The sequence below is a fragment of the Acanthaster planci genome, linkage group LG08 (assembly GCF_054643075.1).
Source record: "Acanthaster planci isolate LZ-2023a linkage group LG08, COTS_SCS, whole genome shotgun sequence".
NCBI lineage: Eukaryota > Metazoa > Echinodermata > Asteroidea > Valvatida > Acanthasteridae > Acanthaster > Acanthaster planci.
This window is the reverse complement of record NC_141784.1, coordinates 9,328,679-9,345,422: the sequence shown is the minus strand read 5'-3', so window position 1 is coordinate 9,345,422 and position 16,744 is coordinate 9,328,679. Positions and strand designations below refer to the sequence as shown.

At 42.4% G+C, this 16,744-nt stretch overlaps 1 protein-coding gene across 3 annotated transcripts; it reads left to right on the top strand.

The window, feature by feature from the left end:
- The first annotated feature begins 6,059 nt into the window (after window positions 1–6,059).
- On the top strand, window positions 6,060–16,519 carry LOC110979423 (uncharacterized). 3 transcript variants are annotated; one of them, XM_087140196.1, is made up of 5 exons: window positions 6,060–6,474; window positions 12,436–12,532; window positions 13,334–13,777; window positions 14,301–14,321; window positions 14,839–16,519. In XM_087140196.1, the coding sequence occupies exons 2-5, from the start codon at window positions 12,481–12,483 to the stop codon at window positions 14,994–14,996; spliced, it is 675 nt and encodes a 224-aa protein (XP_086996322.1). In that variant the 5' UTR covers window positions 6,060–6,474; window positions 12,436–12,480; the 3' UTR covers window positions 14,997–16,519. The 3 variants fall into 3 exon arrangements, with proteins under 3 accessions (XP_086996322.1, XP_022090889.2, XP_086996323.1); XM_022235197.2 differs by having other exon boundaries at window positions 6,062–6,483; XM_087140197.1 differs by lacking the exon at window positions 6,060–6,474 and having other exon boundaries at window positions 13,348–13,777.
- Window positions 16,520–16,744: the final 225 nt, after the last annotated feature.

Here is a 16,744-nt window from a genome sequence, read left to right as displayed (position 1 = left end):
TCCAGTCTTTGTAATGCAGATCAATGTGTACGATGCACTCCCGCATCGTACACAGTTGTTACTGTACACGCACAAAACAAAATGGATAACTATCTTGCTTGTGCTAGTACAATTTGCCCGAAATAAAGTTTGTGTATACTTAACATTCGGCTGTCATTTCTGTTTTCCACAAACAACGCCAGACAACACACGCCAAACGGCACGGTAGACACAACGTTGGGTCTATGCGCACGGCCTGCGCTCCTGCTGGACATGACAAGATTGAGCGGGGGAGTGGATCAAAGAGGGGGGGGGCTGGAGAGCGTACAATGGCTATTGCCAATTGTCCCGACATGTTTGTCCAGGATTGTCTGGTTTTACGTATGCCCGCTGATGTGTGTGGGGAGGTTAGAGTGTGCGAACCGTTTTCGGCACTGGTCGATTCGAATTTACACTAACTTGAAATGAGCATCAAATGCGCCGAACTCACCCTCAAAACATCACATGCATTGGTACGATTGCATAATAGACCCTACTCACGTGGAGGCCATTTTTGATCTTATTCCCCAAATCTGTTATATATATTGCAAACTGTCGATTAGGATGGCACCAGACTGTTTTATAGTTCCGTACCTTGCGTTCCAAGCCTCCCTTTCAGTAATGTTCAGAATCTGGCGATGTACAATTCTATGTCTTGAATCATGTATTTCAAATCATTCATCAGAGTAGACACTCGGGTGGAAATTTATCATAAAACTTCATTTTATTACTTCATTTGTGCTCTCCACATTCAAAAATGAAGAGTTAACAACGTGGGGCGGACATAATGGGCCTGCGGACACAATGGGGCGGACATAATGGGCCTGCGGACACAATGGGGCGGACATAATGGGCCTGAAAAAGTTTAGGGACATAATGGGCCCTGCGGACATAATGGTCCGGAACACTCGTTTTCTCCCTTGCATGGTCGCTAGAACCCTTTTTGGGGTTAAATGGATGGGCAGGGAGGAAGTGCGGTGGGCCGGGAACCCCGAGATCCCAGAAGAGTCCTATATGGAAGCCGGTAACTGCGATTCCTTGCGAATTTCAGGACTCCGTGGGCCTGAATGCTTGGTCAACACTACATAACCTTTAGATTTTTCCCTCACCTATTTTTTTTCTGAGCGCAAAACTCCCAAGGCAATTTTCAAGGTCGAATCCATGGATTTTTTTCAATCTATAATCTGAATTTGCAACTTTTTATTTCAATAACAGCTACAATTAATTTGTTTTCAGGTTAACCTTCAAAAGGCACCTTTCTGTCTCAGTTGACCTCGTTTTCAACTTTCGTTTAACTGTTTTCAAAGGGTGCTATAAGAGCGCGGCCCAGCGGATGTGAATTCCGTCTCGTGCGTGATCATGTCACCGTGACGCGAACTTAGCCTTGTTCAAGCTTGTCGGTTGACCCGCTTCAGGGCCTGGGAGAATAATTTCATCTGAGCAGGCAGACGGATGCAGCCCAGTAAATGTGCAGCCGCGGTTTAAAGGGTAATTAGGTTCAATGGCATAGTGTTTCTTTCCTTGCATTCCACCTCTGGGGGCCTGGGTTTGAGTCCCGCTTGGTCTAGGTGAGCATTGCGTTTTCAGTCGCTACCTGAATCCGTGGGTTTCCCCGAAACATCTATCCGGGGTTTTCCTCCCACCTCTATAACTAAACATTTCTTCATTGTCTTCTTCACTTATTAACATCCTGTAATTGGCGCTGAATGCGCTGTTGGATGAATAGATATAAATAATAAGAAGTAATAATATGAAGTTCACTGGTAACAATAACAGAGGATTGTAGGGGCATGCAAATCGTGATTTGGTCCATGTCGTCTATTTTAGGCCTATGCGCTTGCCCCACCCTAGAGGCTTTCCTGAAAGTAGAGACAAACAGGAGACCTGAATCAGGAAAGCTCTACGACATGGATTCGAACCTACGTTCTTTGAACAGAGTTAGGTCTTGTTGGACTGGCGCGTTTTTATTTTCAAATTTCAGTTAAGGATGTAAAGGAATTAAGGAGCAATGCAGGAATATTTTCCAGATAAAATATTCTCTCATTAAGTGTGAGTAAGTTAGGTTATCACAAGTGGACCAAGTAGCATCCAGTTTAGAAACTGTATCATTAAACAATAACGTGGGGGAGAATTTTAGCAGAGAGGGCACCGAACTTTAGAAACAGTTTCCGACTGCAAGCTTGAAGTCTTCCTTATCAATCGTCGATACTCGTTTCAAGCAATGACCCTGTATTTTTACTAGAAGATAATATAAAATCAGCGCTCTGAAACATGTTTTTGGCAAATACATGTTTCAGAGCACTGATTTTATACTATGTTCTTATCACTATTCTGATCACGGTGCTACACAACCCTTCCATATTACCCTGTATTTTTGCCTGTATTATAATTTACAATAAATGCTCACCTTGACGTTCATCGTCTAGGGTGTAATAATATTCATTACTCTTATTTTCATAGGGTGAAAGTGAAATTGTGGCTGGCCGATACTTGTATCGGGGAATGATACCAGTTACTCAGGCCTGGGATCAGAAGAATAGGGCATAATTTGTGGGCCCTTTTCAAAATATCCATTGGACGTTACTTCAGAATCCTCCCAGAATCATACCCAGCTCTCAGTGAAAATCGGGGTTAAAATAAATTTGCGTGTTGATTGTCGTATTATTATTATCTAGTACTGACCAAGCGGGGCATGTACTCAGGCACTGTGGCAGTGCACGTATGTTCACCCCTTCCACTGAGTTTGTGCGCATGCGCTGAAATTTGGCAAAGTCGTGGTCACTTTCTGTTGCTCGTAGAAATGGCGACGCCTGCCAGCAAACTGTTCTTCTGCATCGTGTAAAAGTGTGCTGAATTTATACCAGAGAAATAGAGTCAGGCTTCAGATTTCATTTTGTGATATGTTTCTTGTTAATCATAAGTGACATTGGGAGGAAATTGGGTGAAAAATGTCTGTGTAGGTTACATTTCCAAACGTTAAAAAAAGGGTATTGTAAACTCGAAAATTTGAATTTTCAAATCAACATTTCATCGGCTGAACGCAAAGCACGAACGATGATACCATTGTCATCATGAGAGCAGACAAGGGTGGCGCTACGGTGGTCTGGCGTAAGGACTTGTATGTCGCTGAAGCATCAAGATATTGTTGCTAGCACTGTCCGAAGTTTCATTGACTCTGGTGACCTCCCCCGACGCAGCCAAACTAGTTGTTACCAACCCACGCACGGCAATCTTCTACTTGCTACCCAAAATTCACAAATCCGGAAATCCAGGCCACCCCATTGTGTTTGTCCCACTGAATTGATATCCAACTTCCTTGACACCATTTTACCCCCCATTGTCAAAACGCTCCTCAGCTATGACAGGGATACTAACCACGCTCTACGTCTGTTCGATGAATTTGAATTCCCAGTTCATCCAACTTTCTTTTTACCATGAATGTGGAATCGCTTGACACATCCATTCCCCACGCGGGTGGTTTGGCTGCGCTCAAACGCTATCTAGATCTCCACAAGACTCAGGATCCTCCCACCAGCACTCTGCTCTGTCTGGCTGAATTGGTGCTCACGTTCAACGGTGAGCACTACATTCAGACCAGTGGGGTGGCTATGGGCACACGGATGGGACCAAGTTATGCCTGTCTGCTTGTTGGCCACATCGAGGAGCAGATGCTGACCCAGTATTAGGGCGTGCAGCCGTTAATGTACCGACGACACATCGATGATATAGTTGGTACTATCACCGGTACGCGTGATGACGTTGAGAATTTCTTAGCGTTTGCGGATGCTTTAGCTTTTCACCCAGCACTGCGCTATACGTCACAGCACTCTGTTATCTTCCTCGACGTGCACGTCCAGATCTGTGCGCGGAAACTTGGCACAACCGTGCATTACAAACCCACATATTCCCACAGCTACCTGCAATACGTACCATCGTCTCACCCCCTCAAGTGCAAGAACTCCATCCCTTACTCTCAGTTTCTTCGACTGCGTAGGATCTGTAGCAACGATGCTGAGTTCTCTGCGCTTAGGAAGGAAATGCTAGGTTTCTTTCATCAGCGCGGTTGCCCTCCGGCTATCACAGACGGTGCTTTCAACGCCGTATATATCTTCAATCCTGCGCGAAACGGCCCTGAAACCCACCGGGGCCAAGCAACGTGATCGTGTCCCCCTAGTACTCGCATACCACCCTCGAAACATCCCAGTGCGTAATGTTCTTAAACATTTTTCGTACACTCGGGGATGACGCGACTATATAGCTTCCAGATTCACCAAACCCCCGATTTGCGTGTTTAGGCGCGATCGTTCTGTCGGGGATGTACGTTCCCAGTTAGATTCTGCCTCGCCGTCAACACACGCAGGCAGCAATTCCCCTTGTCGGCGCCGCAGATGTAACATCTGCCCCCTACATAGTTAACAGCCCGTCGGTCATCGGCCCCTGCGGCAGCTACAGAATACGCGGGGATCATGCATTACTAGTAATGTGGTTTATTGCATTACGTGTTGTTGCTGTGGCAAACTGTACTTCGGAGAGACCAAGCGTTGCCGTGGTGACCGTTTCGTGGAACACTTGCGCAGTGTACGCCAACAAACACCCGGTCTGAATCTGCTGAACTGAATCTGCTTGCCCTGACGAAAGTACCCAGTTACCGCAATCTTGGCAATTACAGTTCACATCTCTGATTATATATTATATTTTCGTCTATATCCCGGTCTCACTGTTGCGCAGCACTTTTGCGTGCCGCCTCATACTCTCTGTGACGTAAGCGTCTGCATCCTGCGGAAAGCGCCATCTGATGTACAGCGCAAGGAACTAGAGCAGCGCGTCAATTTCGAACTTGGAACGCGGCATCCGGGGGAATAAACGTGGATTTGTCTACTTTCATTCAGAACTGAATCTGCCTGCCCTGACGAATTTACCCAGTTACCGAAAGTTCGGCAATTACATAATTCAGAGCACTGATTACAAATTATATTTTTGAAAATATTCTGATCACAGTGCCATGCAGCCCTTTCATATTTTTCTGAGTTACACGCAGTAATCACCGTTTACATGGAACCGGAAGTTAACGCGCAACTTCAGCGATCGCCCAATGAGAGCCTGCCAATCGTGGCGCGTCCGCTTTTGTGACGAAGTCACGAGCGGAATGACAAAGACCATTCGATACGGCCACCGGGCCGCCAATGGGCAGACGTGGCACGGGCGCGGTTTGGGAGGCCGATCTCGGCAGGATGGTGGCCATCCGGGCAAGATGGCGGCTCGCCCAGGCGCCCTTACCGACTGCCCCCGTGCTTAATAGGGTGCATTCCACCAAATCGTTGTATTTCTGTGCGCGAGCTCATTAATATTTTGTGATCCCACAGTGTTCTTACAATAAGATATGCCATAATCATGAGGGATCATAGAAATATTTCTATAAATCCCGAATTTGGGGACTTATAATTTATAGTTCGGGGTTTTTCTTACACAAAAGCTTCATATCTTTAACGTAGTTTGGCTCTTGGTCACCACAGACGTTTATTTTAAAGGGAGCATTGCCAATGAAATGACTAAAGATTTCTTCTCAAAATCGTTTCCACTTCTTACAAAATTATTTGTCAATCTATATGTAAATTCCATTGCTTCATATTACGTATGAAACGAATAATCCGAAATTTCACAACTGCACTCATTCTTGTACATTTAGAAAACATTCTTTGTATTATCATTACTTAGTCCAAAATATTAAATTTCCCCATCCCTCTCTTTGAAGTCTTGAATCGCTGATTTTTTCCGTTCACATGCGCTTACTGAATAGGACTATAATTTTGTTCATGGTATAACATCAGCCAAGCCAAATATGCCAACCGGGGCTGTGTACCGCCGAAACCGCGACTGATCAATACAACACACATAATTTTTCCTGCTTGCTTCCGGGTTGTAGTAAAAGCACTCGCATTCATTTGCATCGACTGCAGGAGCCGACCTATTATGTCATTGGATCACCGCTTTCAAACAGGTGTGAATAGTGTTAATGGCGTATTTTGCACTCTAATTGAATATGCATGGCATAACAGCAACCAGAACGGAGCTAACTTGTCAAATATGAATGGACACACTGGATTGGATGGCAATTGGCGGTAATATCGCGGTAGGAGGGGAAAGTTTGTCTTGATTATGCAGACTGGATTAGGTTATATACAAAATATGACTTCCTTTCAAAAGTTCATGCCCCGTTTTTCGATAAACAGTGTCGTCAAGGAAAACTAAACAAATACACTGAATACGCTCTAGATCTTTCACTTGAGGTGGTATGTGGATCAGAGCAAAGCCTTTGTTGTGGAAGCATTTTTCCTGCGACAGAAGTGATAACGTCGGAGTGGCAAGACCTAAAGCCTTCCAGGAGCAGCATTCGATTCTGAAGAATCTAAAAGCATTGCTAGAAGAGAATTTCCCCCTTGCAGGAGTGCACCGATAGTTTCTATAGTAAGTACGACCTGGAGCTCAATACTTCAGTTGACGTTGCTTTCATTATCGTCATCATATATCTCTTCCCAAAAGTTTTTTAATCTTGTATATTATCCTCCTTTCCGCCTCTTTTTTTTATTTAACTTTATATAATTTCTTTTCATTCAAGAATTTTAGTTCGGGAAATCTGTTCGATGAAGAGAGTTTAAAGAGCTCTTCTCGAAATGTCCGTTCACAAATTTTCTCCGATCTTTCTACTTGAACACTCATTTCCCAAAATATTCCAAATGGTTCAGCTTAGAAACTCATCCTTGATGATCTTAATTAGCCTTCATACCAGCTGTCACCATCTCGTAATTTTAACGTCCTGCCTGTGGCAACCCTCACCAATATCATCATACTCAATTTGAGCTTTTGCGAATTTTTTTTATGCTGGACTTTCGGCACATATACAAATGAAGGGAGGGGTCACAATGGAGGAAATAAACAGGAAAAACTTTCCTGTTTGACCACTCGCCGAAGTTGCGTCAAGCCTAAGTTCTTCGTCAAAAGACATTCACTTTTGGCAAGTATTGCCTTGACCAATTTACTTCAACATTTGCATTCTGGGGTAATGCTTTGAAAAGAAATTCTGGATTTGCAATATTTGGTTGACTTTTACACCAGGAAATCAACCGCATGTACATTTGCCCCCCCCCAAATTAAGCAACTTTCGTCGATCGAAATAAATCGGAAAACGGCCCTCATAAATAAACGTTTCTCACCTCATGTTTTGTCACAGGTTGCAAAATTAATTGTCAATATATTCTGATATTTTCCTTAATTTAGAAGAAATTAATGAGTTAAAATGTCACGATGTGAATACTAATTACCCGACAATAAAATGAGACTGAATAGCTCTGATTTTGACATTGGGTAAAAAAAAAATAGGCCTAGCGTCATTTTGGTGCTGCTATAAAGCTTATACACGTATATTTTCAGACATCTCTGTGTCAATAAAGTTTTAGCCTAACCAGATAAACTGTTCCGCAAGAATGATTATTTCCCTGTAGTTACCCCCAAGGAAAAGTGGCACACTGCATTTAAAACTTAAACGTTTTTCAAGAACATCCTAATTTAACGAAATGGGTGTCAAAATGTGATGAACTGGACATCAGAGCCAGTGAGCTGAACATCAGAGCCGGCAAACTGGGCGTGACGTGATGGAAACTGCGTCGCTGTACATAGGAAAAATGTAAACGAAATACGATTTACCCCATTCTTGAAAACAAAGTTCGATACCAAGTTTTCAGACTGTTTAAAGCCGCCGCGGCGGGCCGAACAAAAGTTTTCGTTACTCATTAGTTTTTGATGATCACTCTCACCACCTTTATAATCTCGATCTTTATAACTTTCACGCATAGTCATATTCCTTAATTGTGAAGTCATTCTAATTATGATAATGACCTTCATTTTCAAAATCGTGTGACGTTTAGGTCCTACCGTGAAGTCTCATGACGTATATGTTTGTTGGTTTCTTTTCTTTTATGCAAAAATTTGATTTCTGTAGCACACTTTGTCAGGGATTTGGGGACCATAGTGATCTTATCTTTGCACTCGGACAAACATTTAACTTACCAGGGCCACTACATTAGTTGCCACGGCAACGGTGTAAAGTTATGGCTGCTGATTTCTTTGTATGATGTAATAATGTCCCGATTACATCAGTTTATAAGTTCCCTAACTTTTCACAAAACTGCAGCAAAGTTGCTATGTTGCAGTTTGAGAAAACGTTGATATTTGTTTTCCATGGATGATTGGCCAGTTTGCGGGTTGATACAGTACACAAGCCAATGATGTGATGCAGGGACAAGGTTCATATAAAAGGCGGAGAGTCACTGGTCACTCTGAAGACGTCTGCAGCAAGAAAGCAGAAAACCTGGGGTTCGAATCCCACCCGAGCAGGCTTGTAAGTTTTTGGAACTCTCGGACCGCAGCTGGAAAGCGTGAAGGAGAAACCTACAGTTGTAAAAAAAAAAGTGCATCTCCGAGGCAAAGCCTATTGGGAAATGAGCTCTTTAATGTCATGGGCGCAATCTGGTGCGGACACAATCGGCTACCGTATCTTTGTTTTACTGTTAACACAGTAAACCCAAATGGAAGGGAAATTAAACTTCAGACAATCACTGGTCTTTCTCCAACATTTTTGTCAGAAGGGAGGTATTATACTTGCCTTGATTTTTATCGACCTGGTTGTCTAAAGGACGCGGATGAGGGGATAGTAGTCCCGGAAGGAAAATAACAATAAAATAAGGAAATGAAAATGTCTTCAAGATGTATTTTTGCGTTGGGGAGATGTTAATTTATATAACGGGTTTTGCCCTTACCCACCCGAGTAAGCTGATGACTTTATAATAATATATACGTTTGGTAAAGGCAAAACCCGTTATATAAATATAGAAATGGAAGTGGTTTGTCTATTTCAAAATCTTGTTTAATACTGAAATTAGATAAGCTTGCGCTTATTCTTCATATGAGTAAAATGTCAGCTGATAAACTAAATTGAGAAAAGGAAATATTCTAATCCAAATACCGAGTAACTTAAGGTTAAGAAATATATGTTGTTGGGGATTAGGCTTCCCTCCAAAAATGGAGACTACTCTTCTTTCATGTTTGCTCAGAAAAAGTAGCCGTGTTAACAATCACTCAGCTTGTCGTAGTACATTACATGTTTGTACAAAAAAATCTCTTTTAAGTATTTGTTTATTGCTTCCATCTTTCAATTTCTTTTTTTTTACAAACTAGAAGATAGGTCAAGCCCAGGAGGAACAATTATCCAGTGAAAGGAATTTCGAAGGACGACCACAAAGAGAGCATGGATGGCGTTAAATTTTATTGCGCACTCCACTAACTCGCTGTTGTGGAGCATTAACCTGCTCACCAGTTTCAAACAAGCGGGAAGGAGAGAACAGTTCACACTAATTCTACTGCAAGATAAAACTGTTTGGTTGTTGGTTGGTTGTTTTCATGTTGACGTAGAAACCGGTGCTTGGTGATAATGTTTGGTCATAACATTAGCTTTTGATTTCAATTAGTTCGCGCTTAACACACGCACCACTGTTTGAATTGAATTGCACCTGCAGTAAACCAAACTTCATTTATGTATTTGTCAGCACATGGCAATGAATAACGGTTCTGACAAACATAATGGACCACTTGTGAAATAAAGGAACAATCACACACACCTAGCGTCAACTGCATACAGCATTTTACTAATACAAACATTCGTGATATTTTTGTGCAACATTTTGCTAATGATCCAAGACCATTCCAGGAACATAATGTGTTGAGTTTAGCTCCGTTCTCAGCTGTATTGTCCGTGGTAGTTTTGAGGGGACACTGAAAATCTTTAGCACTGCTTCCGTGCACAAAACGAAAAGGCACCATTAAGTCAAAACCATGAACAACGACGTCAGTGGCTTACAAAGAATTCACTACTTGCCCTAGGCCGCAAAAAAAGTTTCGTCATGAGTTTTTTTCTCGGCAAATTTGATTCTTCTTCTTTTGGGGATCTGTGTCAGACGTATACGAACATATACTGTACACATACGCACCACATGTTGGGCCTGAACATATTGATTATCATTGGGAATATAGCCCAGTATATACATGTACCTCTACTGGTTGGGAAAAAGGCACCGATAACAGTACCATCAAGACGTGATTTCTTTAACTCAAATATTGATGTGAATAATTACTTTCCAACCGAAGACTGAGAAGTGGAATTTCAGTGCGAACATGGACGCCCAAACGCACTAATTGGGGGCCAAGTCGTGAATGTTGTCCTATTGGGGTCCCTTGAAAACTATCATAATTTTGGCGAGCGATTGACATGCTAGCCGTGACGACCTTCTCGTTAAAGGTCGACCAGAGAGCTCTTTCTGAGAGTGCAGATACTCAGAAGCTTTAGAAAAGTTTTTATTCTGCTCCCAGATCAATTCCCCTAGACGTGAATGGTTTTGGAGTTGACATTGCAACCGGTAAAAACTTGTTTGCCAAAAGGAAATTTTAACTCCTATCGATCTCTTGGCAGACGTATTGCTAAAGATTTTGATGTATTTGTAGATTCGTTGTGAGGGAGTTGTTATAAGTTTATCATCACTTAAATCTCCATAAAGGTCATTTCAAAGACATACTCGTCTACTCTGCGTGGAAAAGTAGCACCGTTGGTTTGAAGTAGAAGTGCTTCCTCATCATACGCAATGGTCTAGTGAAATCGTATTAATTCTCTTGATAATAAAGCATAGCGCCCTTCGATTGATGAACCCCCCCAGCCCAACGAAGCCGCACCTATAGGACCGGGGCAATAACAACGTTCATTTTGTCCATTCTCCAAACCTTGGGCAGAAGTTTAGTGGCAATTTTCATCTTGGTCAGGGGTGCTGGAGTATGACGTCAAGAGCACATGTTTCGGGGATTCGATCTTGCCGTTTAGAAACAACTCTCACCTAACAAGATGGAAAAAAAAAGAAGTTGTCGACAAGCCCCAAAATTGCTGAGGACGGAGTAACAATTTGCACTTTTCTCTATGTTAAAGCAGTGCATTTTAAGACATGATTCAAACTGCATTACTTCCGGGAGAGATGTCGGCGTCATTGTAAAATCTGCTCTAATAATACCCATGAAATCCCAAACTTTCATTGCAGAAGCCGAACAACATTATAAGTTTTTCGTTTGCCGTATAAACATTAAAAATACTACATGTAGTTTGCAGACAATGGGAGACTGTGTACAGCATGGACGTGACTCCCTTTATGATCAGGTGAAAAAAGTCCATCGCTTTACAGCTGGAATATGAACTGAAAGTGCATTACCCACCTGACTGCCTGTGAAACGCTCGAATGACACCAACCTGGAGGTTTCAGTTATGGTGTTCTCTGTCTGCCATCTCGTATCTCGCAGCGCGAATCTCGTTTTAAATGTAAAACACTGTATCAAATCGGTTTATTTGAAAGCTGTGAGGCACCAAGTGTAAACATAAGTGGCTTAAAAGAATTATATCTGTTTATTTGTCTATTATGTAATTCAGTTTTCCTCCTGATTTCCGACTATTTGTGTATTGCAAACTGGCAAACAATCACTTACATATAATTCCAATTGACGAAATATTTAAAGAATAATTCTGATAAACAATTTATGTTTGGTGTATTACATTTAATTTGAGTTGTAAATTGCATAATTCGAGATCCGCGAGGCAGGATACAACATACGAGTTCTGCGAAGCGAGATATCGTGGCAAGATGCAAAATGGCGGATACAGAACCCCTTTACCAATAGGTGCGGCAGTGGAGACAAATCTCTTGACAACAACCAAAGAGGAGTCGCTCTACTAACAGTACGGTTTACCATGAAGCCCGAATGACCGACCACCCATCCCGTCCAGAACGCAGCTTCAGGCACTCAACTTGTGGAGAGGCTCACACCTTTGATATGACGGCTGTTTCGATGACATATCAACTGCGTGAGCTAGTCCACGGCTTGGATGTTCCATCCATCAATCGCTATGGTCATCCAGTTCATCACTCACGCAGTTTCATTCACTTTCATATCTTTTTTCATTTTGTGTTTTCTTTGGTATTTTATTTTCCTTTTTTTTGGGGGGGGGATCTGCCTCAACCCTTGCAACTATTGCTCAGAGGTAGGCTCCCACATGTACTGTCGGGCCAGTGTGTATTAGGTCATATCGTGCTCCACTGCTCCGTCAGCGTTTAAACTGTGCACCCTATCGCATTCCCAACAGGCAAGTAATCGCAACTCAGTGTCAACGGTAACGCGCATTTCGGTCGTAGCGCCCTTAGGTGCACATCGCATAATTTATACATTAATTCTCCCAATTTATCGATATGGCCCAAATCTTGATTAAAACTTTTTTTCTGAGAATTTGCATGTTTGTTCAGAAATCACTTTAGCCATGTTACCTCTGTTTCCCAGGTCTTTCTACAAGAAGGCAGGCAAGGGTCTGAGACTGGCTTCACAATGGGAAAGGGCGCCCTCCTACTTATCGCTGCTGTAGCATTTCTCGTGCCAGGTGAGGGGACATATTGAAAGGAGAACGGTATCTCCTGGAAAGGACCTTTTCCCTCTGGAATTAAAAATGAATATTTTTTTAACAGGACTTCATCTGAATATCTGTTTATAGCTTGACTGTCCTCCCACAAAGTTGACATGGGCAAGCTTTAGCCTAATTCTTGTGGTCAAGTTGTTCGTAGTTTTTACCGATCAAAGTAACCGAGGATAAATATGCACGTGTACACAATGACATGTACTGTATACCATGGAAGAGCACTCTCACGAACACAGTTGTGCTCAGTTTGTTACAACCCAAATGAGGAAAGGATATTTCATATTTTCATTCCCACTGTTTAACACTGTCAAACAGAATAACCACAGACACTTACCACCTGGGACAAATACAGACTGACCACTGAAGACGGGGGAAGCATCCCTTGTTCCCTTCGGACTTCCTCCCCCATGGTTAACAAATGCACACACCTTCTGCAAAGACTTGGGCACCAATGTCAGTGATGTAGCCCAGTGAGGCATCAATTAGGGCTCATGCCCCTCTCCCATGAGAAAATCATGGCCCCGCTGGAAATGTGAAAAACAAAGAAAATCATAGTTGTATTAAGAAAATATTGCGACCTGCACCCCCCTGAAAATTCTGTTCCCCACTAGCCCCAGTGCTATATGAGAACCCTGGCTACGCCGCTACCAGGCGTTCAGAAAACATCATTGGCCAACAACCAAGACAGTAAGTTTTCATTGTAACAATTCCCCAAAGTTTAAACTTACTGAAAATTAAAAACAAATGACTTTATTTCGTGTTGAGAAATCTTTGCACAGACAACAACTGTGGCTAGTTCAACAGAAGCGACGGAAGTTACTGCGACATCAGCTCCGACTGACATGACTACAGACTCAGTCGGTACTACAACAGATACAGCATCCAGCTCGGACGGAATTACCACAACTACTACGGGTGGAGATTCCACAGCCAGTGGTACCACGACCGTCAGTGAACCAACCGACCACACCCCCACCACTGTCACGTCGAAATATGTCACCACCCCAGTTTCAGATACTGCAACGGGAGGTAGCGCATCAACAACCGATTCCCCCAGTGGTACAACATCCACTGAAGATGTGACGACGGTAATTTCATCGACGGCCAGTGCAACAGATTCACTGACAGCCAATGGAACAGATTTATCGACAGCTACTGTAACAGATGTATCGACAGCCAATGCAACAGATTTATCTACAACAGTCACAGGTGAGTGGTGATTCCAATAAAATAATCAGCGTCGATGGGGGCATATATCCCCCACCTTTGAGGTGGGGGGGATGGGCTATTGAGTTATCCCTCACTTTTTTAGTGATGAAAAAAAAAACAACTAAGGTGGATTGTGAAGGATTTGATTTTACTCCCCTTGCAATATCAATAAAAAAGGGGAAAACAATTAAAGGACTATAAATATGCCGTTCTCATGTAAGTTTTTACATGAATTTAATGTATGAATTTAATATCATAAACATCGCCCCCAATATAGCGCATATGGTGTCGCAATCCCCCCCTTTCAAATTTCCATGGTCAGGCAATCACCTTTCCCCATCCCCTCCAATTTCCAGCACATATTTGCGCCACAATAAATGAGGTGTCCGGCGGCTTCCCTACACATCTCCGACAGGAATAGACCTGTCCTGAGGTGATTGTTTCTCTCAGCATTGTACTGAATAGTTGTTATATTTTCAGCATCTGTTTTATTGTCTTGAATTGTCTTTCCCTTTGTCTCCAGAGCCCGAGCAGACAGCAACTGGTAAGTGGAAAACAAAACCAGTTGATGTTTTTCCTATAACAAGATGATGTGAATAATAATAATAATGATAATAACAGGTGTGTTTTTTTCACGGAGTTTTTCGTATGCTGCTTTGACTCAGAATTTCCCTACGTTGAATCGGGAACCACTTTTTCGGAGTCAATTTTTGGTTAAGGTGAAGAGCTAATTTATGGGGCTCTTTACACGCTTTGTGGAGGTACGGAAATTAGAAATCCGCCTAAAAACAACAATACAGTTTTCTTTCTCTTGTTCTAATCAACAGAAAAAAACCCAAAACCATTCTTTGGGGTTCATGGCACCTGCCCCACCTGGGGGATTTCACGATCAAGTCAAACATTCTCTGAAACTGCGTGTACAACTTGTGCTGTCTGAATTTGAAACTACGTAGGGATGACATCCAAACGAAGAGACCAATGATACAAATGTTCCCCTGTTCAAAACACATTTCAGGGTTCACAAGTGACAAGGCACGTTCGGTTTTTTTCTCGTCTTTTAGCAACACCACAACCTGTGGAGCCCACCATCCTGTCCCCGGGAGCAATTGCAGGTATCGCTGTCGGCGCAGCAGCCTTTGTGATCCTCGGGGGCGTGGTCATTGGCGTTGTCGTCGTGAAGTGCAAAGCTGCAGGGTCCGCGGTGGCTGCTGCACCTTAATCACCGCGTTGTCGAGGTCGGCAGGGGGCGGTGTCGCAGGAACTGTGGACACCGTTGAAATCTGTCTCATTTACTACACATGGTCTCAAACACTCTAATTTATCTGCATTCGATTATTTTAATTTTTGTCCAACGAGGCATACGCAATACCACCAATGATTTTGAATTTCATGGGGTTTAAATTTCACACTACGATGGTCCCTAAACCCGTCAACCTGGAAAGAAGGGCAGGGGCATTGCTATGGTGTATACGTAGCTTATATCCTACAGCAGAAACGTCTGGAATAGAGAAGTGTAGTTGCAAAAACCATGACAGGGAATTTTACAGCCAAGCTGGCTCGCAGATAACAGGAAGTAAAACTGATCTTAGATCTTAGATTCGGCCTCAGATTTGGACCTTTTTGCGCTGCTCGCTGACTACGTCAAATTCTAATTACATTGTACAAATCTATTTCTGATTAATTAATTAGATATCAGCCTTTGTTTTTTTCTGTTTGAATATTTTTCCGAAGTAGCTTCACATGACACAGAGCCATAAGGTATACGAGGCACTGTGTACCCAGACAACGTGACACGAACATGATGGATCGGTACGATACTTTTATTTTGAGAATCGAGGTCTTTTTAGCTTTCGGTCAAGTCGATATTTCTGAGGAGGGTCTAGTGTTGAGTCAAGCCGAGTCAGTTGCTTGCAGTGACTCAGATCGAGTCATTTACCCGTTGGATTCCTTTTGGCAGTTATAAACGTCATGGGCAAAGCTGTAACACAGGGAGTTGAAAACGAAACTGAAATAATAGGTTGTTGCATCTTAGGTATTTCCTCAGCAAAACTTAATATGGGTGTAGGTGTGTGTTTGTATTGAAAAAACTCTATCTCCATCAGACAGCCTTCTGGCGTCATTTTGCAGTTGGGTATGGACTGTAATATTGATTGATAAATATCTTGTCCGAGTTTGTTGTGACTCACAGTGTTCATTTAGCTGATATGTTAATGTGTATGCTTGATCTCATTCCAAAGAATAGCTTAGAAATTGTTGGAGGATTGTTGGCTGATCCTTTTACCGCTTTTCTGTTAGGGGTTCAATTTTATCCACGGGGTTCCGGGTGTCTGTCTTTCACGTCAAAGGGTATATCTGTTTCCCTTCTGTATACGCACACCTCTAATCCATGGAAGATAAAACTTGTAAATATCCGATCTCCGTGGCTATTTCCAGTTTTCAACCGTATCAATTTCGTCAGTCATCATTGTTGTGAATTGCGACAGATTGTTTGTTTAAGTTAAGTGAAGAAATCCTCAGCTGTTCGGTTTTGAATTTAGTAACTCTGTTATTATTCGTGGCTGCATGGGTGGTTTTGCTATTGATTTCCATTCACATTTGCATATCAGAGCAAATTAGGATTTGTAAAATAAGCGCCTTTATTTACTCTTAAAGTGTTCTCTGTTGCTGCAACTTCAGTTTTGAACTATGGATTGTTAAGTGAAAAAAATGTAATAAAAACATGAATCGTGATGATTAAACGAACCCAGCTTTTTTGTTTAAATATGTCAAGGAAACAAATACGATGAATAATACCAATAATTGTCCGTTGAAGGTGAAAACCAATTTAATAGAAAGATAAATCTTCTGACATGGGTCAAAGGGAGTTTTAAATAGTATGATTTACAGTTTGTAGGAGGAGCTTTCAGCCTGAGGGATATTGCACTCGTAATAGCCTGGCAGAGAGGAGCCAGTGACTGATTCTGTCCA